The sequence below is a fragment of the Hylobates moloch genome, unplaced genomic scaffold (assembly GCF_009828535.3).
Source record: "Hylobates moloch isolate HMO894 unplaced genomic scaffold, HMol_V3 SCAFFOLD_4, whole genome shotgun sequence".
Lineage (NCBI taxonomy): Eukaryota > Metazoa > Chordata > Mammalia > Primates > Hylobatidae > Hylobates > Hylobates moloch.
The window spans coordinates 21,507,009-21,531,882 of record NW_026652279.1 but is presented as its reverse complement, the minus strand read 5'-3'; the positions used below and the strand labels follow the sequence as shown (position 1 = coordinate 21,531,882).

The 24,874-nt window shown below is 39.1% G+C and overlaps 1 protein-coding gene across 2 annotated transcripts in view; it reads left to right on the top strand.

Annotated features, from left to right (window-relative positions):
* Positions 1 to 24,874, top strand: part of SUMF1 (sulfatase modifying factor 1) — a 101,121-nt gene that overhangs the window by 16,679 nt on the left and 59,568 nt on the right. The window contains exon 3 of one of the 2 annotated variants that reach the window (XM_032149540.2): positions 446 to 520. The exons of the other annotated variant lie outside the window; for it this stretch is intronic. Coding sequence (XP_032005431.1) covers positions 446 to 520 — 75 coding nt within the window. The remainder of the gene's footprint in view (positions 1 to 445; positions 521 to 24,874) is intronic. 2 annotated transcript variants of the gene reach the window in all.

Sequence of the window (24,874 nt, the reverse complement as noted above, 5' to 3'; positions counted from 1 at the left end):
TTTGACCCCTTAGTGGAACTAGAATGTGTCAGAATATGAGCAAACAGTGCCATTTAATTCATTTAGCTAGATTCAGGACAAAGGACAAAGCTTGATTATGTAATCTCACATGTACAGAATACTGTTTCCCAGAGTCATTTGTGATACTTGGGGAAATGTATTTCCTTCAGGAACAGTCACGTTCTCAAAAGCTAATCTTGTTCAGTCTGCATTCTTATCAGCTAAGTGAGTCTTAAATGAAAATTGTCTCTGTAAGTGACACAAACTTGTTTTAAGAGGAAGCCAGAGACTTTTAGGTCATTTCTGAGTCCTCTGGGAAGTCATAAGAAAGACTCAAGTTCAGCTGGACAAGAGGAATCACTTTAATAGTGTGGAGAGAAAATGGCACACATGGAACACATTACTACAACCATTTCTGGATTTTTATTTCCTACCTTCCTTATAGGCTGAGAAGTTTGGCGACTCCTTTGTCTTTGAAGGCATGTTGAGTGAGCAAGTGAAGACCAATATTCAACAGGCAGTAAGTAATGTTTCAACAGGCTCCTGTATTTCTCTAAGGCTCATTGAAAAGGGTTTGGGTGAAAAATCCAAACCATACATGTCACCTTCCTCTCCCTGTAACACCTAACCATTCTCCTGCTGAGGATTGACCCCAAATAATAGGCCCATGGACCAGGACACCTTATCTTACGGAAAATGGGACAAGATGGTATCTGAGGAAGTGCTGGGTCTGCCTTGAGCTTCTGTCTTGTGTGCCAAGGAACACACAGTGTTGCTAGGTAGAGCTCAGTAGGCTCTAGACACTTCTGAGTTTCATTTACTTATAGCCATTTCTAGAATGGAGGGCTCAATGAGAACCTTTAAAATTCTATTCTAAAAGTCTCCATCTCCTTAGGTGCTGGTGTGGAGATAGAGCTTCCTTAAACATTTTTGAATTCATGGGATCAGAGTAGCATTCAAGAAAGGAGCCCTTTGTTCTGAATGTTCATAAAAAAATGGAGGAGGTGAACTGGTTCTTTACACGCAGGGGTGTACCCTCCCATATGGAGGATCCAGGGAATGCAGATGAGGTGTGTTTTTCTCAGATATCCTGGAAGCAAACGGTGGAGTAGACTTCCACAAGCAGCTTTGTGATGAGTGGAACTTGGAATTCTTGTTCCAGACATTTTAGCAGGTTTGTGTATGTTTGAGTATTTGCTTGCTTACATGTCTCTCGAAAATTTAAGAACAAGGGAAGGAGTGAGGGTAAGCTGAGAAGTTGAGGGTTCACAAAACAGAGGGTAGAGAATGCAGAAGAGATAGAGATGGTGAGAAAGGGAAGGAAACGGGGGTCTGCCCACTTAAGGGAGGCTGATGAAGCTAGAGGCATTGAAGACAAAGGAATCCAGCCCTCATCTTCCTTTTTAATGCAAGTTGCCTTTTAGTTCCTGTCTGCACTTCGTCTTTATGGGTGGGCCTCACTCTGTCCTCTCTTGTGAGCAGCAGTGCAAGAAAAATTAAACTGTCCTGGCTTATGTTTTCTTTCTCTTAAAACTAATGTAGAAAAACGTGGGGGAAACAGTGAGGTAAAACAAGACTTGCTTTCAGATCATATATAGGTGAATTGAGCCACTTTTTAATATGTGTTTTAGATAAATGTTTGAAAAATGTGATTGAGCTCCATTCGAATTTCACAGCTTTCTTTGCTCCTTACAAGTTTATAAGTCTAATATGTAATCTGATATTCCCCCTCTACTTTTTTTTTTTTAAAAGGCTTTGAGGTCAATTTAGGCTGGTGTTGATGAGCCAGCAACTTGGGACATGTGCCTCATTTTAAGATACTGAGTTCAGGTGAGGGAGGGCGTTTGGGCTTATTTTTGTAATTTGCATTTTCAGATACAGGGCCTCTTGTCACTTGAGAACCTCCAAACACATTAGGTATGAAGACAGAGGTGGGTCATTGCTAAGCTCTGAAGGTGCCTGTTGAGTACGTAGTAAAGTGTGTGTGCTTGTAACTAGGATGAGGACAAGCAGCACTCACTGGGTTGTAGTGTTGGTCACTCGCTTAAATGCTCATGATGGAAAAGCAAACCTTGTAAGCTTATTTAGAAAGGGCTGAACGAGTAACATAAATCTGTCGATGATCAGAGCTAAGTTTTTGTTTTTTTAATCCTTCTCATAAGGCCTGACTTACCTTCATTCACTGCACCAGACCTTTTTTTTTTCTGTAACCCAGTGTCTCCAGAAGAGTAAGATGTGAGCTGACCTACGAGGTAAATTTGAGCAGTAGGGGAGATGATTTTGGGTAGTAGATTGGCAAGCCTCCAATCTCTCTGAATCACAGAGTGAGAAAGCGCTTTCCTTTTAGGTGTCTTTCAAGACTTGATTCAGTTAAAAAGAAAGACTTGAATCTTTCAAGTCTTTCAAGTTTGAGTGCTAGCATATCCTTAACACTTGACTACACTTGTTATTCTCCATTTTAACATAGAAGAGGCCTTGGAAGTGTCCTCAGGCTACTGCACCTAGTTAACAATATTGTTTATTTTCATGTAATTATTTTAAGTGTTGTATTCTATTTATGACAGGTTATAAAAGTGAGATAAATTCTCCTTTTTTAAAAAAAAAATCTTCTTTTTTTGGTAAAATAAGACAAATACAGAAAATCACACAACACAAATGTACAGCTTACTGAGTTATCCTAAGGCGAATGCACCTGTAAGCATTACCCAGGTCCAGAATTAGAATTTTTCTGCCTTACCCTAGCAGCCCCATCCAGGTGCCACATCGTAATCATCACCCCCTCTCTGTCCCTAAAGTAGACACTTCTTTGCATTTCTTTATAATATTATTACCCAGGTGTACATCCCAAGTTTAATCTTGCCAATTTAAAGGAAATTTCTGTCTTTTAAGACTCTTCTACAGGTTTCCCTTTCATTGTGTTGCTTCCCCTTACCCCCTAGTTTTTCCTACAGTGATTTATCTATTGAAGAATCTAGGACATTTAGCCTGGAGACTTTCCTACAGTCTGGATTTTGCTGAATGCCCTGTCATGGTGCAGTTCATCTGTTCTCTCTGTCCTCTGTATTTCCTGCAGATTGGTAGCTGGATCCCCAGGTGTGATCAGACTCAGGTTTGAACCCTACAGTAAGACATCAGATAATTGGTGGGTTCTTTCCCCATGAGGCACCTGATGTCTGGTGCTTCTTTTTATGATATTAGCGGCTGTTGATGCTTAGTGCCTAATCCATTAATCCACTGGAGGCCATAAGATGGTGTATTAGTCTCTTCTCATGCTGCTAATAAAGACATACCCAAGATTGGGTAATTTATAAAGAAGAAGAGATTTAATGGACTCACAGTTCCGCATGACTGGAGAGGCCTCATAATCATGGCTGAAGGTGAAGGAGGAACAAAGGCACGTTTTACGTGGTAGCAGGCAAGAGAGTGTGTGCAGAGGAACTACCCTTGGTAAAACCATCAGATCTCGTGAGACTTATTCACTATCATGAGAACAGCACAGGAAAACTTGGTCCCATGATTCAGTTACCTCCCACCGAGTCCCTCCCACGACAGGTGGGGATTAAGGGAGCTATAATTCGAGATGAGATTTGGATGGGGACTCAGCCAAACCATATTAAATAGTGATAATCTAATCTTTTTCATTTATTAATGGAGTTACTTTCATAAAGAGATAGTTCCATCCATCTACTATTTCTTAACCATTGTTGCAGGTCATACAGGAAAGATAGGATAAATGCTTGATTCTTTACTAGCTTTTAAGATAATGAATTGGTTCCCTACTGTTCTTCAAAGGTGACCAATTAGAGTATTTTTTGATTAAATATTTCATCTTAAGATAATTATATGTTCTCATGCAGTGTAAGAAATAATACAGAGAGATCTGGTGTACCTTTCACCCAGTTTCCTCCAGTGGTGCCATCTTATATAACTATAGTACGGTTTCACAGCTGGAAAATTGAGCATTCATGTGACCCACTTGTTTTTGTCTGATTTCACCAGTTTTATATTATTCATTTGTGTGTCTGTGTATATATTTAGTTCTGTACAATTTTGCCACAAATGTAGATTTGTGTAATCACTGGATTTAAAAAAGTCTTCATGAACTCATGGATTTAAATGTATTTTATGGCCAGGCATGGTGGCTCATGCCCGTAATCCCAGCACTTTGGGAAGTCAAAGCAGGATGTTCGCTTGAGGCCAGGAGTTCAAGACCAGCCTGGGCAAGAGAGAGACAGACCCCATCTCTACAAAAAACACAAAAAATTAGCCAGGTATGGTAGCATGTGTCCATAGTCCTCGCTACTTAGGAGACTGAGGTGGGAAGATCACTTGAGCCCAGGAGTTCGAGGTTTCAGTGAGCTGTGATAGCACCATTGTACTCCAGGCTGGGTGACAGAGTGAGACCCTGTCCCTGGGGAAGAAACAAAACAAAATAAAAACAAGCCATATTTTATTTTACACTGAAACCATGATCCGTTTTGAAGGTTTGGGCATATCTTTTTTTCCAACAGCTTTATTGAGATGTAATTTACATACCATAAGTTTCACCATACTAAGTGTATAATTCCATATTTTCTATGTAGTACAGTTTCACAACTAGAAAGCTGACCATTGATACAACTCACGTATTTTGGGGTTGTATCAAAAACTTATCTATATCATCACAATCTAATTTTAGAACATATCTATCAGCCCTAAAAGAAACCACATGCCCATTTGTGGTCATTACCGATTCCCATCCCAAGTTTTAAGCAACTGTCCTGAGTCCTAGCAGTGCTTCAGTCCTAGTAGTCCTTCATGGCTTCGTAGCTTTGCTTTTTGTAATGCCAAGATCTGCTCCCTGTCCTACCCCTCACCCTTAAAGCCATTTCTTTAAAAAGCTCTAGTATCTTTTAGTAGAAAATAGTATTTTGAGGACCTTGTCTAGGCCCTGGGTATGCTCGTTGCTATTAGGTTGGTCATTGTTTCTAGGCCTCTGCACTGGACAGACTGAGATAAAATGCCAAAATGAGTTTACACTGATAGTTCCATTTTGTGATTTTTAGTTTAACCTGTTCTATGTTACATCTGTCTCGTTTCTTCCACAGCAGGAATCCTGGTTTTCAAGGACACAGGGGATGATAGACTAGTCCATAATCGCTCATTTATTTTATCCCAGGTTACATACATAATGGTCTCAATAACACTAATGCTACCATCCCCAGTGTAATTACTGAGAATAGGTTTTTAAAATTCCCAAACATTTATATATGCTTTTCCTATTTCTCCCCTAGTTTTAAAATACTGTACTATTTCTATATTATTGAAACATGTCCATTATAGAGAGTACTCTTTCCATTTTAGCTCTCAACTAATCTCAGTTCTACAAGTGACTATACATGTTTAATACTGTCTGTGATCATGTCTCTCTAGTCATTTGAATTGATCAAGCTCATTCTCAACTAGATTCTTCAGGAAGTGACCATGGGAGCAATATGCCCTGAGTTTTTGCATGTTGATAACAGTTTGTTAGTGCTCTTTATACTTTAAAGTCAATTTTTCTGGATATGAAATCTGTGGTTCACATTTATTTTTCTTGAGTAGCTCACATACTTTTTTTTTTTTTTCTGTTGGAATAAAGCATTGCTATTGAAAAGCCTGATGGTAATCTAATTTTTTTCCCTTGAAAATTAGTTGTTTTTGCCTGAATACTCAACGATTTTCCTTTTTCTCATTCTTTAGTATCCAGTGATTTCACTAGACTGTGTGTTGATGTTGGTCATTGTGGGTCAGTATCCTCAGGTATGCTCGGGTATGGGGTAGAAGCTTTCAATATCTAGTTTCACAATTTTTTTTTAAACTTCAGGAAATTTTTCTGTTACACTTTTTACTATTTTTTTGTGTCCTTACTTTTATTTTATTCTTTAGGAACTTCTCATATCTCTCTTTACATAATTCTTTTTACCCATTTTCAGTGTTTATCACTTTCTTTTTAATCATTTTTTGTCTTTTTTTTTTTTTTTTTGAGACAGGGTCTTGCTGTGTCACACTGGCTGGAGTGCAGTGGCACGATCTTGGCTCACTGCAGCCTTGACTTCCTGGGCTGAAGTGATGCTCCCACCTCAGCCACCCAAGTAGCGGGGACAACAGGCACATGCCACCACAGCTGGCTAATTGTTTTGATTTTCAGTAGAGATGACGTCTCACTATTTTGCCCAGGCTGGTCTCAAACTCCTGGGCTCAAGCAATCCTCTCACCTCAGCCTCCCAAAGTGCAGGTATTACATGCATCAGCCACCATGCCTGGCCTCTTCTTTTTATTTTAATTTTTTCTTCTTTTTTGTCTTCTGTGTCTTTTAATTATCTCTTTATTTCTGAAATGACTTTTTATTTCTAGTTGCTACTTGACTTCTCTACCTCATCTGAGTTTGTGGATTCTGATTTATTTTGTTCTCTCATGCATCATTTTCTTAATGCCATTTACCTCATTTTTTTATTTTTTTATTTTTTGAGACAGAGTCTGGCTCTGTCACCAAGGCTACAGTGTAGTATGCAATCTTGGCTCATTGCATCCTCCACCTCCTGGGCTCAAGCAATTCTCCTGCCCCAGCCCCCTGAGTGAGTAGCTGGGATTACAGGGGCCCGCCACCACGTCTGGCTAATGTTTTGTATTTTTTAATAGAGACAGGGTTTTGTCATGTTGCTCAGACTGGTCTCGAACTCCTGAGTTCAGGTGATCCGTCTGCCTTGGCCTCCCAAAGTGCTAGGATTACAGGCATGAGCCACCACGCCTGGCCTACCTCATTTTAAAACACCATGTTGTGATTTTTTTTTTTTTTTGAGCATGTCTTCCTGACTGCATTTGTTATTCATAAGGATGTTTGTTCTGCTTCTTCTTCTCTTACTTCTTATAGAACTTTGGATTCCATTTGAGCTTGAGTCTTTTCTGTTGCTCATTTCTATTTGAACTCAGTTTTTCTGAACTTTTAGAAAGAGACATGGTTCAGGGTAGCTTTGTAACTTCACTGAGCTTCCTCTTAGTTGTTCTCAACGTAGTGTTTAAACGATGGCCTCCTGTCTCCTGAGATTTCCTGGATTTCTTCCCCTCCACCACTACGTCTCTTTCCTTTTTCTCTCTTGTCCCTCTATTTCAGGAGTTTGATATTGTCTCTTGAGATTTCTCCTTGGTGTGAGGCTGTATTCTAACATGATGCATGAGAGAACAAAATAAATCAGAACGAAACCCTGGCAGGTCAGTTTCAAGAGTTCATGGTGCACAACTGCTTGGGCACCTTCTCACTTTCTTACCATGGGCCCCCTAAACCTACTCCTTATTGGAGTGGGCAGAATTCTTTCCAGTGTGAGCTACTATTGTCAAACTGTCCCTCCATGCTTTCCAGTAATGCCTGTTGGCTCTTTTGGGATTTTCCTTTTCATAGGTCTGATTCCCTGTTGCTTTCTTTTCTTTCTCCTGCCCGACCACTGCCCAGCCGCAGACACCATGCAGGTTATATGGGTTTTTCTTCACCTGTTTGCATTCTAGGTTTTGTGAGGATACTTTGTCACATGGATTTGCTGTGCACATTGTTCCTGGGTTTTGGGTATTGCTCTCTAGTTGTTCTGTCTGGTTTTATACATAGAGAGGCGAGATTCAAAAGCTTTGCTGATGCGGTTGCCATCTCAGCTAGTTTTCTTTTTATGTAAAGTTTTGAGGTAAAACATTGAGCTAGCTTTCAGAGTTTGTGTGTAAAAATATCTTAAACTGGTGAATTTAATGGTTTAAAACAGTATTATTATCCAAATAATAGTCATGAATTAATCATGAATTACTCATGATTATTATTTGGACATTTAATTTGAGACAAGAATCTTAAAAGGTATACATATTAAGTCCCAGAAGGGATTAAGGCTAGTTTTGCTATTGTGGCAGTGTTGGTTTTTTTGGGGGATATTATACTATAGGTCAGCAGTCCCCAACCTTTTTGGCACAAGGGACTGGTTTTGTGGAAGACAGTTTTTCCTCAGACGTGGGGCAGGGGAGGGGATGGTTTTGGGATGTTTGAAGCAAATTATATTTATTGCCCACTTTATTTATATTATTATTACATTGTAATATATAATGAAATAATGATACAACTCACCATAATGTAGAATCAGTGGGAGCCCAGAGCTTGTTTTCTTGCAACTGTGCAGTCCCATCTGGGGCTGATGGGAGACAGTGAGAGATCATCAGGCATTAGATTCTTACAAGGAGCCAGCAACCTAGATCCCTCGCATGAGCTCTTCACAATAGGATTCACACTCCTATGAGGATCTAATGCCACTGCTGATCTGACAGGAGGCAGAGCTCAAGTGGTAATGCAAACAATGAGGAGCGGGCTGTAAATACAGATGAAGCTTTGCTTGCTCGCCTGCCACTCACCTCCTGCTGTTTGTCCCAGTTCCCAATAAGCCACAGACCAGTACTGGTTTGTGGTCCAGCGGTTGGGGACCCTTCCTATAGATAATCCTCTTTTCTTGAAAAAAGGATAGTATTTAAGATATACTTCCACTATTTAAGATAAAGACTTTTGATTTTATAATTGTGTTATTAATATGACTCATAAAACTTTGACACAAGGGATAGCCATAGGCTGGGTAGAAAACAGTTGCTGTTGGTGGGAGCTTGAGGAAGAAGGATTATCTCTTCATTTGTAGCTTGGCACTTTCTAGATTAACAGTTTAAGGAAACAAATTCCTGACTAGGTATCCTTGACAAATGAGAGGAGTAGGCTATTTTATGTTCTTTTCAACTGAAAGTCAATTTCAGTGAAGGATGAGAATTACCAAGCATCTTTTTTCCCCCTGCAGTAAAAAGTAATTTCTAGGCAGTCATATCCTGCCCAAGTGGAGCTGGGTGCTTTGTTATTTGGATGACACTGGACTGGGACAGAAGGCAAAGAATAATGCAGTCTGACCCGCTGTTATTTAATCACAACTGCACGAAAACTCTAAACTAGAAAGAGAACTGTTAATAAGGATGCGATCCAGTTACCTGAATGTGTGTGGGTTGTAATAAGAAATGCCTTGAGGTCCAGCAGAATTCTAAGGTCACACTTCCCAAAATAATTTTTAGAAAAGCTTTACTAAGTTAACTTCAGTGTAAACCAAGCCAGAAAGTATTCTGAAAGGCAAGTTTCAGTACATAGGAAAAGTAAATTAAAATAACTCAAAACACATGTAAGTCAGATAAATAGCTCAGCATCTTTTTTTTTTTGACGGAGTCTCGCTCTTGTTGCCCAGGCTGGAGTGCAGTGGTGTGATGATCTCAGCTCACTGCAACCTCTGCCTCCTGGGTTCAAGTGATTCTCTTGCCTCAGCCTCCCAAGTAGCTGGGATTATAGGCTCCCGCCACCACGCCCAGCTAATTTTTTTGTATTTTTAGTAGAGACAGGGTTTCACCATGTTGGCTAGGCTGGTCTCGAATTTCTGACCTCAGGTGATCCACCCGCCTTTGCCCCCCAAAGTGCTGGGATTACAAGCATGAGCCACCATGCCCAGACTGCTCAGCATCATTTTGAATGTTTCAACTTTTAGTTTTCTAGTAGTTTAAGCAACACCATCTTGAAAACTTCAATTCTGCTTTAAGAGTTTTTTTTCTTGGCTGGGTGCAGTGGCTTCTGCCAGCACTTTGGGAGGTTGAGGTGGGAGGATTGCTTGAGGCCAGGAGTTTGAGACCAGTTTGAGACATAGTGAGAGCTCATCTCTAATATTAAAAAAAAAAATTAAAAAATAAAAAGAAATTTAAGAAAGATTTTTTTTTTCTCTTATAAGACCACTAAGACTTTTCTTGCCCAAACCCACTTTTTTTATTTGGAAATGTCATAAGGAAAAGATAGCCTTTGAATGAGAGAGATTTGGTTTTGAATCTGAGCTCTGCCATTTATCAAATGATTTTGGGAAAAGCCACTTAACTTTTTTTTTTTTTTTTTTTTTTGAGACAGGGTTTGGCTCTGTCACCCAGGCTGGAGTTCAGTGGTGTAATCTCTACTCACAGCATCCTTGACCTCCTGGGCTCAAGCCATCCTCCCACCTCTGCCTCTCGAGTAGCTGGGACTATAGGAGTGCGCTACCACACCCGGCTAATTTTTGTATTTTTTTGTAGAGATGGAGTTTTGCCATGTTGCCCAGGCTGTTCCCAAACTCCTGAGTTCAAGCGGTCTGCCTGCCTCAGCCTCCTAAAGTGCTGGCATTACAGGCATGAGTCACCACACCTGGCCTCACTTAACTTCTTTGCTATTCTTTCTTTGACTTCTTAAGTTTAATACATAGTTTAAAATTGTTGAGTCTTCTTTGCTAATGTAAACACTTTAGTCTGCATATTTCTAAGTGACCACTTTAGTTCCACAAGTGTTATAGTAGTTTTGTAATTGTTTATTTCTAAATGTTTTCTAATGTCCATTATCATTTCTTCTTTAACACATAGTTTATAAGATTTTTACTTTTTAGCATGCAGCTATTTTGCTATCATTTGGTGCTGAGATCTAACTCAATGAGGCTGTAATCAGAGAATGTGGCCCTTATGATATTGGTCCCTGAAATGTGTTGGGGCTGTCTTTAGCACCTACCAGGGGTCAACTTTCATAAATGAATCATGTGTATTTGAAAATAATTTTTTATATTAATTGGGTGCAATATTCTATACATATCCATTATAGGAAGTTGTTAATTTTGCTGTGCAAATTTTCTATATCCTTACTAATTTTTTCCTTCTGCTTGATCTTAGTAATGGCTGAGAGAGTTGTTAAAATCTCCATTTAAGATGATAGATTTGATAATTTCTTTTAGTGATTCTGTCAAGTTTTGCTTTATATATATTAAAGCTGTGTTACTAAGTGTATGTAAGTTTGGAAGTATGTCTTCCTCAGATGAAAAATTACTAAGAGGAAACATCAGAGGTAAGTAGGGGTTCTGGCTCAACTGGCCTAACAGGATTCTTGCTGAAGGCAGGTCAGTGTGATTAGACATCACCTGGGGGACTGGGGAGGATGAGGAGTTTGATCAGATATCAACGGTGATCACACATTTGAGGGTAGGCAAACTGACTTAGCAGGATTCTTGGTGCAGCTGGACAATGCAGAGATGAGCTTGGAAGCCCAAAACTCAGGGCCTAGTTGAAAGGAGAGTTCAGAGGAGCCTCATTAGAGTTTAGTCAAGGAGAGAATCTTTGTCATTAATGAAGTGCATCTTTCTTTTTAATCTACGTACTTCTATGTGATGTCTTTTTTTTTGCTCTTATAGCTATTGAAACTAAATATTGAAATATTTTCATTGGGAAAAAAGTTTTTATGGTATTTTTAAAATGAAATAATTAAAATAGTAAGAAAAGCATGTCTTACCGTTGAATTGAACATTTTATTATATAGAGTTCTCTTTTACTTTGATAATGATTTTTGTCTTAAAGTCTATTTTGTCTGGTATCTACTATATAGGTGTACAAGCTTTCTTTTGGTTAGTATTTGTCTAATATATACTTTTTCTTTTTTTCACTTTTATTTTTTTTTTATTTTTGTGTTTTGAGACAGAGTCTTGCCCTGTTGCCCAGGCTGGAGGGCAGTGGCACGATCTCAGCTCACTGTAATCTCTGCCTCCAGGGTTTAAGAGATTCTGCTGCCTCAGCCTCCCAAGTAGCTAGAATTACAGGTGTGCACCACCATACCCAGCTAATTTTTGTATTTTTAGTAGAATGGGGTTTCACCATGATGGCAAGGGTGGTCTTGAACTCCTGACCTCAAGCGATCCCCCTACCTCAGCCTCCCAAAGTGCTGAGATTACAGGCGTGAGCCACCGTGCCCAGCCTTCTTTTCACTTTTAATTTGTATCTTTATGTTTTTAGGTATATCATTGTAGATAATATATAGCTGCATTTGAAAGTAATTTATTCTTTGTCTTTCAATTAAGACTTTAGTTCATTTATATTTATTGTGGCTCTTGACATTTTTGGATTTAATTCTAACGTCTTATTCTTTGCCTTCTGCTTATTCTGTTTTTGTCTCTTCTTTTTCCTCAATTTCTGGCCTGTGTTTTATTTTTCTTCTCATTCCAACTTTGCTTGTCTTCTTAGAAGTCATATACTTTATATCTCCTCATTTAGTAGTTAATCAATCATTCTAATTTGTTTTCTTCCTCCACTAATTAGACATTGTTAATACTTTTTTATATAGTCAGTATTTCTTTACTCCTATAATTACTAATATCTGTACTCTCCATTCCTTTCTGCATCTCAGGGATTCTGTCTGAGATCAGTTTCTCTTCTGCCTAAAGGATATCCTTCGGTAGTAAACTTTCTTGTTATTTGAAATATCTTTAAATACCTCATTTTTGAAAGATATTTTCACTAAGTAAAAATTTTAAGTTGGCAGTTATTTTCTTTTGGCACACTAAAGGCATTATTTCACTGTCTTCTGGTATTTATTATTGCCTTTAAGAGGTCAGTCATTAGTCAGTTGCTTTTTTTTGTTTTTGTTTTTGTTTTTTAGGTGATGCAGCCCTGGCTGATTTTAAGGTTATCTCCTGTCTTTGTTATTCTAAGTGTTGATTTCTTGTATTTATCCTGCTTGAGTTTCACTGGGCTTCCATGATCTGTAGCATGTTAGTCTCATTCATGAGTTCTACAAGTGTTTGTGGAGCTACAGTTAATAGTTTTGCAATTGCTTATTGCTAAGTATTTTCTAATGTCCATTATAATTTCTTCTTTAACTCATATATTGGGAAGTTTTTTTTTTTTAATTAACAGCTCTGGTCTACTCTTAACCATTATCTTTTTGAATATTGCCCTTTCTCTATTCTCACTTATTTTCCTCTGAAACTCCAATTAGATGTTGGTTAGACCTCCTCACTCCATCTTCCAACGTCTCTTAACCTCACTTTTGAATATTTTTGTTTATATCTATGTCTATATATTTAGTATTCCATTGTAGTTCTGTTGTCTATTTGGCTATATCTTTAGTATTATTTTTAGTGGTAGCTCTAAGGATTACAATATAATATACATAATAACAACTCACACTATAGTGTTAACATTTTAACACTTGAAGTAAATGTGTCCTATACCATATAGATTCCACTACCCCATCCCCTGTGTTAGAGTTGTCATATATTACGTGTATATACATTGGAAAAAACCTAGACTATGTTCTGCTTTTTTTCTTGCAATACTCATACATATTTAATTAATTTATTTACTTTTTAAAAATAGAAATGGGGTTTCGCCATGTTGCCCAGGCTGGTCTCAAACTCCTGGCCTCAAGTGATCCTCCCACCTTGGCCTCCCAAACTGCTGGGATTACCGATGTGCACTACTGCACCTCGCCTCGTACATATTTTAAAGAAGAAAAATAGTCTGTTATATTTATCCAAACCATTTCTGTTGCTCTTCCTTCATTCCTAAAGTTCCATGTTTCCTTCTGGTATCATTTCTCTTCAGCCTAAAATAAAACTTCCCCTAGTACTTTTTTTAGAGTAAGTCTTATGGTAATCAATTCTCTCAGTTTTTCTTCATCTGATGTTTTTATTTCACCTTCATTCCTGAAGGGAATTTTCTGAGCTGGCAGGTCCTTTCTTTCATCACTTTACAAATGTTGTTTCACAATCTTTTCTGGTCTACATGATTGCTGATGACAGTCATTTCAAACACTTCTCTTACATGTATTGTGTCATTATTTTATGTCTTCCTTCAAGTTTAAAAAATTTTTTAACATCAATAGTTTGATGATGATGCATTTGGACATTGTTTTCTTAGGGATTATCCTATTTGGGGTTTGTTGAGATTCTTGTGTGTGTCCATTTATGTTTTTAATCATACTTGGGATTTTTTCAGATATTATTTCACTTTTTTTTAAACACCAATCTCTCCTTTCTTTTTGGGACTCTAGTGTATAAATGTTAGACCTTTTGATAGTATCCCAGAGGTTCATTAGGCTTGTTCATTATTTTAAAGTAGTCTTTTCTCTGTGTTCTTCAGATTGTGTACCTTCTGTGGATATGTCTTCAGGTTCCCTATTTTCTCTGAGAGCTCTCATCTTTCCATTCGAGACCATTCACCTTTGCTTCATAGCCGATGATCGTAATAGCTTGTTTAAAGTCTTTGGCTGGGCACGGTGGCTCACGCCTGTAGTCCCAGCACTTTGGGTGGCCGAGGTGGGCGGATCACCTGAGGTCAGGAGTTTGAGACCAGCCTGGCTAACGTGGCGAAACCCCATCTCTACTAAAAATACAAAAATCAGCCGGGTGTGGTGGTGCAGCCTGTAATCCCAGCTACTTGGGAGGCTGAGGCATGAGAATCACTTGAACCCGGGTGGCGGAGGTTGCAGTGAGCTGAGATCACACCGCTGCACTCCAACCTGGGTGACAGAGTGAAAGTGTGTCTCAAAAAAATTTTGAAAATAAAGTCTTTTCTTGATTATTCCAACTTCTGGGTCATCTTGGGGTTGGCATCTGTTCATTTTCTTTTCCCTCCAGTATTGGGTCTCTGGGACTTGTTATAATTCTCTAGGGAATTTTTTTTTCCTAGCAAAATCAACCTGGTTAGGAACAGACTGTAAGTTTTGTCTCACCTAAAGCTCATGATCATTCTACAACTCTGTTCATTCATTTCTTTCATGCCAGCACAACATTGTAGTTTTTTATTTATTAGTATTTTACTTGTTTTAATCAATTTCTTATAATAATGCTACCCCATAGAGCTGTTACAAAGACCAAATTAAATAATGTGTACAGAACCACCTGGTACAGTACCTAGCACATAGAAAGCCTTTTAGTAAATGACATTGTTCTAGTTTTTTCCAGTGGACTATCTCTTTGTTTGATATAATTGAAAATTAAGTTAAATTTCCTTTACTGTTGCTCATTTGTAAGATTTGGTAATGCCTCATATAGCATTCTGCCAAGCTACAATGATGTTTTGAAAAGATTTGCTATTGTGGAATACCAAATTGAGAAATTTACTATGAAATAAATCCTCTTAGATTATCTTAGAAGCTTTGGCTGGAGGAATATACTAATAACATACTTTGTATGTGTGTGTTGGTACACTATACATAACATAAAATTTACCATTTTAACCATTTTTAAGCATAAAATTCAGTGGCACTAAGTACATTAACTGTTATACAACCGTCAACATTATGCATTTCCAGAACTTTTTCATCATTATAAACAGAAGCTGTATGCTCATTAAACGATAACTCTTCAGCTTCTGGTGACCTCCATTGTACTTTGAGCCTCTATGAATTCTCCTATTCTAAGTACCTCATGTAAGTGGAATCCTTGTCCTGTTGTGCCTGACTTACTTCACTCAGCATCACGTCTTCAAGGTTCATCCATGTTGTAGTATGTATCAGAATGTCCTTCCTTCGAGCCCCTGCTTTCACTTGTTCTGGATATATACAGTGACATATCTCTTGACCTGTCATTTGTATTCATGCCTTCTTGAGGTCTGTTATCCATCAGTGGGGTGTGTTCTTTGACTTCTAGTGATGGAAGTGAGTCTAATTCCTTCTGTGACAATTTGCTTTCTGGCTTAAGATGTGGTCTGTGTGTTTAGCATACAACTCTAGTATGTCCCACTGTCTTCCAGGTACTATGCTGTTCTGTTCCTGAGAATAAAAGGATGAAAGATACCCTCCTTGCCTTTTAGCAGCTCAGAGTCTAGGGGATGCAGTAACAGACACTGAGCCAAAAGTAGGTTGGATTTTTCCCCCGATTTATAAATTTTAACATCAAATATATTAGAAAAATGAAATAAAAATATATTTTGTTTAAAAATTATACAATAATTATTCAAAAGGAACAAGAGTATGTGAAACCCACATTATCCTGGAGTGTCCAGGTCATATGAAATAACACATTGAGAATAGTATTAGGATGGGAACCAGCAAGGTGCTATGGTCAAGAGTACCAATGAGGAGTTGGGGAAGTGTATGGAAAGCAAAATTTGTTTATCTGGGAAGGCTTGGGTGAGGAAGAGGCATTTGAGGGGAACTTTGCTGATGAGGAAGAACTCATCTTGAGAACACTTGGGGCAGAGTATCTGACAGAGGGCCTGCTGTGTCCATGTGCTTTAACTGTGCACCTTTAGCTTTGCAGCATCAGATCTCAGCCATGCTTACTCTGGGAAGTCCATTTGGAACACTGTTCTGTCATCCACATCCCAGATTTAGACGATCTGCATGTGTTACTTGTTCCTATGGCTTCTTGTGCCTTCCTTTCATATCATTCATCTCACTTATGGTAATTATTTCTATACGTGTTTCTTGAATGTTCTTCCCTTTACTACAGGGGTGTTCAATCTTTTGGCTTCTCTGGGCCACATTGGAAGAAGAATTATCTTGGGCTACACATAAAATACACTAACACTGACGATAGCTGATGAGCTAAAAAAATTGCAGTAAAATCTCGTAATGTTTTAAGAAAGGTTACGAATAAGTGTTGGGCTGCATTAAAAGCCATCCTGGGCTGCTTGTAGCCCATGGGCCATGGATTGGACAGGCTTGCTTTAGTAGGTGTGTTCTGTGAAGGTGGTGGGATTGCATCTCTATTAGTCACCACTTTATCCCCAGCACAGTAACTGTCACTTAATAAGCACTTAATACATAATTGTCAAAACATGAAAGAATGCCATTTGAATATTATCTATCGGAGCATTTAGTTTTTGAAAGCAGCAGGGCTCAGACCTGGTATGACCCATTTCATGTTGTAAAGTCAGCTTTTCCTTGGCGAGAGAACACTGGCCCGGTCAACAGGGTGAAGGTGGGTTCACAGTAACTGAGTTATTCGGGAAGGGCAGGCCAGGGCTGGCTGACTGGATGAGATAAGAAGGTAACACTGTCTTTTGTGTCTTTTTTTGAAAAGAGTAGTTGTTCACTTGACTTAGGAGCCAGCGTGTGGCATAAGCTCAGGAAGCAAAACATGATAAACCTGGAAGGTGAGAAGCTAATATAATAGGATAACAGGACACACAATATTTTTTTCTAACCTGCTCCAAGATACCTGATCAGAATGAGTGTGTGTGAGGCATGCTGGGGTCCCAGAGGTTCAGATTTGAAATACCTGTTTAATGTGACCTTAAATTTCTTTTCATGTCTTGGTTCTTTTGAGGCCTAACTTAGATTAAGAAGGAACAATGATTCTGATATTCCCTGCCCCTCGAATATTGGCCTCTGTATCATTGGCCTCTGTGGGAAAACAAAGGTAAACTGTTGAGTAGAGAGTCATGCCCAGGGATGTCTAGCTTTAAGAGAAACTTATGCAAAAATAAGAATTTAGAATGGATGAAACTTTCAGGATTATCTGGCAAAAAATCTTCTTATAGATGAGGCAACAGTGGCCCACAAAGTTGCACAAAAGGATATCCCACTGAAATACTGTATTTAAAATTGATGTTTATGCAGAAGAGGGTCACCCAGGGGTGGGGTGGGGTTTGGAAATCATGCAAACCTAAGGAACAGATGGCTTTTTTCATTAGAAACAATGTTTATCCAGTATGTACTAGGGGCTAGGTTGTGTTTTAAGTGCCGTAGATACAACAGATAACTAGATATAAATCCTTATTCTCATGGAGGTTATAATTCTAATAAGGAACAGACTCTAAACAGGTAAATTTATAACTGACTGTGACGACGGACTGCGATTCAAATAAAACAGAACAATGGACAGAAAATGATTAGAGTATAATGCAGTTGCGCTCTTGGGTCTTTTATTTATAGGATTAATGATGGTCTGTCTCTCTGAGGTGATGACATCTGAGCTGAAACCTAAACAATGAGCAAGGCTAGCATGACCAGTAAGGAGGGAGTGAGGAACAAGGGGAACTGTGATGTGAGGTCAGGGTTAGGTTGGAGAAGTAGGCAGGGTTGGATTACATAGAGCTTTGCAGGCCTCAAAGGTGTTTGGTTTTCATCTTAAACACAGTTAAAAGCCATTGGATCTAATTAACATTTTAAAGAGACCACTCTGGTTCTGGGGGTTTTGTGATAGTCCTGGTGAGAGATGATGGGTCTGAGGAACCAGGTGGTAGGAGGAGAGAAGCTAACAAGTGATCTGATATTTGGAAGTACCTCTGAAAGCATAGAGAGAAAAGAAAAGACAGGAATCTAGTGTGACTTCTGGGTTTTGGGGAGATAGTGATGCCCTTAATTTGAGATTGGAGTTCCTGGGAAAGGTTGAATAAATTACTGAACCTAAAGACTAAGAGGTGAATGAGTTATGATTATTCTACAAATGTCTGAAAGATGATGGAAAAAGAATTTGATCTATTCCATCTGATCCCTGGGAACCTAGAAAGGGGACAGCAGAGTGAAGGTCTCCAGGAGACAGATTTCAGTTTAGCTATAGATTAGGAACTCTGTTAGAATGATCTGAACATGACAGGGACTGCCTACCAGGAAGTGATATCTGTCACCCAAATTGTTCAAGCTGAGACTGTGAGACCATCTATTGATAGAGTGACTTCATAATTTATTGTCCAAATCAAGACACTTTTGAGAGCGAAATGGGATGCTCTTAATTATGTTTGGATAATAGTGACTTAGGACTTTTCTCAATCACTTTTGTCAGCCAGAGATACCTGGCTGGCAATGCCCTTGCCCCACCTTGGTCTGTGACTTCAGGGCTAGCTTGGCCTCACCACCATTTCTGTCATGTGGGGCGGCTGCTCTGTGCCAGTGAAGGGCAGAGGGCCATGATGTTACAGCCTTTTCTGCTCGCATATTCAGTGGGTCCCAAGCTCTTGTCCCACATCCAAGAAGAATGAGGATATGTTGACAATCAAAGAGTGAGGAGGGTGGAGAAAAATTTTATTGAGTGACACAACAGCTCTCAGTGGAGAGGGGACATGGGGGTGGTCCCCCACCCCCACAGTTGGGTGGTTTCTCTCTCAGTGTGGCTGAGTGCAGGGCTTTTATGGGCTCAGAATAGGGGAATGCATGCTGATTGGTTTGTGTGTATGCAAAGAAAGGCTAAAGCAAAGACACCACTCAAAGGTGGGCATGGCCGTGTAGAAAACCAATTAGGAAGGGGTAGGTATATGTAAAATTAGTGAAGGATGGGGATCAATCAGAGGAAAGTGTGCCAAATAGGAAGGCAGGTTCTCAATCAGGTCTGTGGCTTTGACTTAAAGCTTGGCTTTCAGGCTTTAAACTGTCTTCCACTTGGAGGTAGGGTTTTACCACGGACCCACCTCTATTTGCCTAGGCATTTGTCTGCCTCCTGCCACTATCAACAGGTATAAATCTGGACTACTCTTGTCAAATAGGGAACAGTATTTATCCTACCTTATTTCTGTTCATCCTAGAGACACTATAGAGGGGATACTTTTAGGTACAGGTTAAAATCAAGTAACTTTTTGGCATCCTTCCAGATCTAAGGTTCTGAAGATCTTTGGTACATTTTATTTAACAAAAAATATTGATGCCCAAGTTTTCTGGATTAGTTCAAGTACACCTGTAATACAGGTGGCCCCCTGTATGGAATGCCCTTCCCACTCCTGCCCTGCCTTACTTGCTCCTCCTCCTCCTCCTCACTTCCTGCAGGAAGCACCTGCAGGGCATCACCCCCTGACTTTGATTGGGTGCCCCACCTTTGGCTCCCATAGCTCATTGAGCTTCTCTTGGCCACAGTACTTAGAACAGGCTTGAAATCATCTGCTTGTTTATCTGTCTTCCCTTCTCAATTATATACTTTGGTTCTGTATCCCTGGGGACTAGCACAGAAGTGGCATAGAGAAGATGCTCACCAAGTATTTGTGGAATGAGTAGATAGCATCATGAACCTATTCTATAGATTTGTAGTCATGTCCCAGTACACACATATACCTAACTACATGTTGAGTGCTTATTATGGTATATCCTCATAGCGAGCCTATATGATACATTTTCATAGTATACTAATTTTACTGATTGAGGAAACTGAGGCTCAGAGAGGAAAGTTGTCCAACCAACATTACATGGCTAGTGATGTAATAGGAGAGCCAAAATTGGCACCCAAAATTAGCCACTTGGCTCAAGTGCCTACTATCTGTCCCATTACTCATGACTTACCATACACTTTATAAGATTCTCAGAAGTCCTGCAATTAAAAATTAGTTTAACTTTGAGTAACCCAGTGCTTTCCTAACTAGTGTGACTCCTTTGATGGTGGAAACCTTTTATTCTCCGTACCTACTACCATCTTATGGAAAACTGTCAGGAAACAGCTGTTGGGAAATGCTTGAATAGTGGAAAAAGTTCTGAATTGTAAACCTGCAGCCGTGGATTATTTTCCTGGCTCTGCCACTGTCTACCACTTTTCAGGGCCTATTTTCCCATTTATAAAATGAGGGAATTTCAGTAGATATCTTCTCAGATCCTTCCCACCTTTAAAGTCTTTGCCACTTTTAAAATCCTTTAAAAGTGTGCAAATGTTTCCTGCATAGTTTGCCTCCACCAGCAGGAGAATCAGCAGTCACTGTCTTGCCACTGGTGCAGTGTTCTGCTGCCCGGTGAAATGAGATGTGCCAGGCTGGCAGCCTGAGGAAATTAGCTCTGTAGAATGTTCAGAATTTGTTCTGTGCTCTTGTGGCCGTAGGCTGAGATTGGCTGGTACAGTACCAGACTCTCGTTTGAAGGGCCAGCAACAGAGCCATGATGTTATATGGTCATCTGCATGTATATGTCTCTTACTGTTAATATAAGTCGGAAGTAGATCATCTCAGGCTGTGAGCCTGTGCTGCCTTTGCAACAAGAGCCCCTGTCCCTTGAGGATGCTCTTTTTCCTGTCTTTTACAAATAATAGGTGAGATTATTTATATTGTTGTTTACCTCCAAGACAACATGTGTGGGAGAATTTCCTGTTCTTAAAATGCCTTTTCTATGTTCTGTTTTCTCTTTGACCTCTCCTCAGAAGCTGAGGGCTTGTAAGGCGTGAAAAAATAACATAGAAGCAATCAGATGGCATTCCAACTTTCTGTAATTTCCCTGTTTTAGACACTGGAAAAGATCTGTAAAGATCTATAAGTAAGCTACTAGCAATGTAAGGAACCTAAGTGGAGCCTTCTTACAGAGTTGAAATAAATACCTTCATCTTGGGTGTACACGAAGATGTCTTTCCAGAGGGAAACTAACCATACCATCTAATAATATTGAGGATTTTTGTAAATGATTTTTAGCAAGGGCTATAAGGACACACTCTTAGGTTACAATGGTGCTACTTGTGGAAATTTAGCAGAAGCAAAAAATGTACATGAAGGTGTTTGAACATGTTCACTATAGTGTTATCTATAATAGCAAAAAAACAATAACAGACAAACTTGAACATAACCTGAATGGTTCAATGTTAGGAGACTGGAAATTATAGTGTATTGACAAGACAAAAATATTGGCAGCCACTGAAAGTGATCGTTATGAAGTTCAGATAAAACATAGAAAAACATTCAATAAAATCAATGAAAACATTCAGTATAAAATTTGGAAAAACTAAAAATGTGTATGCTTACTGATGAAACTGGAAGATGAATATAAAAATAAAATTTGTAATAGAATGATGAATATAAGTAATTTTAATGAACATTAATTTGATATTGCTTACTTTTGTTTTTTCAATGTAAAATTAAGTCTTAGCTCCATTAAAAGAAAAAATTAAACTAAAATGAAAATATGAATAAAAAATATGTTCACTGTAGACATTTCAGACATTAAAAATGGAACAGGGCCTAGAGAGGTGGCTCATGCCTGTAATCCCAGCACCTTGGGAGGCTGAGTTGGGAGGATTGCTTGAGGCCAGGAGTTGAAGACCAGCCTAGGCAACGTAGCGAGACTCCATCTCTACAAAAATTGAAAAAATTAGCCAAGTGTGGTGGCATGTGCCTGTAGTCTTAGCTACTTGTGAGGCTGAGGTGGGAGGACTGCTTGAGCTCAGGAGTTCAAGGTTACAGTGAGCTATGATAGTGCTGCTGCACTCCAACCTGGGTGACAGAGCAAGACCCTCTCTTCAGAAAAAAAAAGGCACAAGAAGAACATTAGATATACCCCTAATCTCACCACCCAGAAATAATCATCACAAACATTTAAGTATATGTTCTGCTAATATTTTCTTGGGATGTGTGGGTATGTGGGTGGGTGTCTCTATATATTGATGTATTTTTAATTGAACTTGTACAAACATTTTTGTAACTGGCTTTTTTCACTTTCAGTAAAGGGCAGACATTTATTCAAACTTTATTTTTTCAGCATATAATTTTTAATGACTATGATGTATTCGTTCAAATGGTATAAAATAAATGATTCTGAATATTGTCATATTGCTTTCAAGGGAGGTTATACCAATTTACAGTTACTTATTTGATGAAAATGAGTAAAAATTGTTTTTAAATAATAAAAAATATTTATCTCATTTTTGTTAATTTTTTTACAAGCCCCAGATCAGTTCCCCCTGCCCTGATAATGATGCAGGTCTTAACTGAAAATGAGCAAACTAGATCACTTTTAAGGCTTCTTTGAGTCCATAGATTCCTTGGGCCATTTTTTGCACATTCTTAATAGTGCCTAGAAATTCTGCCTAGAATTTCCACTCCTCTCTTAAGGACATGAAATGTTTTGAGTATACTGATTACCGATTGTATGCCTTGGGAATGCAATGTATTATAGCATGAGGAATTTCACTAAGAACTGAACCAAAAAGTATTGAAAAAGTTCAAGTCTGCCTGAAGTTTCATAAATATTTTTACCCTGTTTGAAAAAGCAGGCATTTTTCTCTCTCATGCAGTCTATTAAGTCGTCAGGGTACCTGATTTAGTATTTAATTTGATGTAAGCTGTCAGACTTGACTACCTACCTTCATGATGAATTTGTTTTTAGCCTTTATTCAAGCCTCATTCTTAGCTTTCCACACTTGTACTGGGTACTGAGGAAGTATTTTTACTGTGTGCTCTTTACTCCATTTAATTCCTTCAGTTGCTAAATTCTCCTCTGGTTTTATTTATATTTCATGGATTTGAGCAGATCTGTAATTCCTCGTTGTTCACTGATGCCAGTTGAAAAATTCTCCCGGGTTGTTTTTATAGGGGTAGCTGTCATGTTTATACTACGTTTCAAGAAATGTCCATCTTTTAAATTTGCTTGTCTAAATGCATTTAATTTTTAAGAGAGCAGTTGTAAAGTTGTGCACTTGACATCTTTACACTTGAGTATGCATAATTATACAGAGCTTTCTTTTTCCTGTGCTGATTTTATTCTGGGCTGTGTGTGTATAAGAAGCACAATTTGCCACCTCTGGCAAGAATAAAGGCACCTTTGCTGTCTTGTTTCCTTTTCTTTAAGCTGCTACTACAAGTCTGATTATGTCCCCAGGGAGAGGTGGGAAACATGTCTTTGCTCTCTGAAGTCCATTTCTCAAGGGGACCTCAAAACTCACATGGGTCCTATTTACATTGTAATTGGTCACTGGCTGGCTCATACAGCTGTTTCAACTTAAACCCTAGACAGTTGCTATGGAGATGGTTGACTAGAAATAGGTCATGTTAAAGTCCTTTTTCCTCTGGATATAAGGGAGTGCTGTAACTCTGGAAATTGTCTCAGTTGAGCAGAGAATGTGTAGGTGGACAACCACATCCAAAAAAAATTGTCTCTTTTTAGGTTGAGGTTTATCATAGATGCCAGTCCACTCATGTTGCTGTTTCTGCTCTGCAAACAACACACCTGAACACTATTCCTGTTAAAAGGAATTATAGATGTCACAATCTGCAGTATAGCCTTGATAAAATGCCTAATATATGACTCTTAAAAGTTGTTTATTTTGTTAAGTTCCTAAACCTAGTAGAATAGCACTTATTTTCAAGACAGAGTCAGGACTTCAAGAACAAGTTATTTGAAATGTTTAGAAACAGTGACACTTGGAAAAGGAAAGCATCTAGTGAGTTTGGATGAGATTTGCCCTAAATTTGGCCAGAAAATATTTGACATTCCAAGGGAAACGCGCAGGATGAATAAGGCCTTAACTCTGATTTCGTCAGTCCTCAGTTGTGGGGTGACTTTGATTACTTGTCTTTCCTTCTTCATGTGTGAAATGGGAAAATGGTTTCTGACTCTGCATCTGACCATCACAATGGTGACTTATGATCTGTCTTACAGACAGACAAGTGTGTAGTTTGGTTGCCTTACAGGGTCCCAAGCTTTCTGGAGTTTGGAGGTTGAGGAATGTGGATCCCTCCTGTATTCTGTTTACCCCTCACACCCTCCCTGATATGGTTTGGCTGTGTCCCCAACTAAATCTCATCTTGAATGAATTGTAGCTCCCATAATCTTTATGTGTCATGGGAGGGACCAGGTAGGAGGTGATTGAATCATGGGGCTGGGTTTTTCCCACACTGTTCTTGTGAGAGTGAAGTCTCATGAGATCTGATGTGATCTCTGAGATCACATGGTGATGGTTTTATGAAAGGGAGTTCCCCTGCACATGCTCTCTTGCCCTCTTGCCTGCTGCCATGTAAGGCGTGCCTTTGCTCCCCCTTTACCTTCCACCATGCGATGATTGTGAGGCCTCCACAGTCACGTGGAATGTGAGACAATTAAACCTCTTTCCTTTATAAATTACCCAGTTTCACGTAGGTCTTTATTAGCAGCGTGAGAATGGACTAATACACTCCCCTTGCCCTACCCTTATTGTGTTGCTTGCTTTAGAGAGTGGGTTAGTTTATGTGTAGATGGTTCTCACATCATGACTGTGATGGAAGATGGTACGTCTTCTTGAGAAGTCTTGGAAGTGACACATGTTCCAACACTTCCTTCACCTGTTAGTCCTTGGTCACTTTTCTCAGCTGATCAGTACTCTGAAAAGGGTGAACTGGTGGGTGGAGGGGGCTCAAGCTGAACAGATATGGGGGTAGA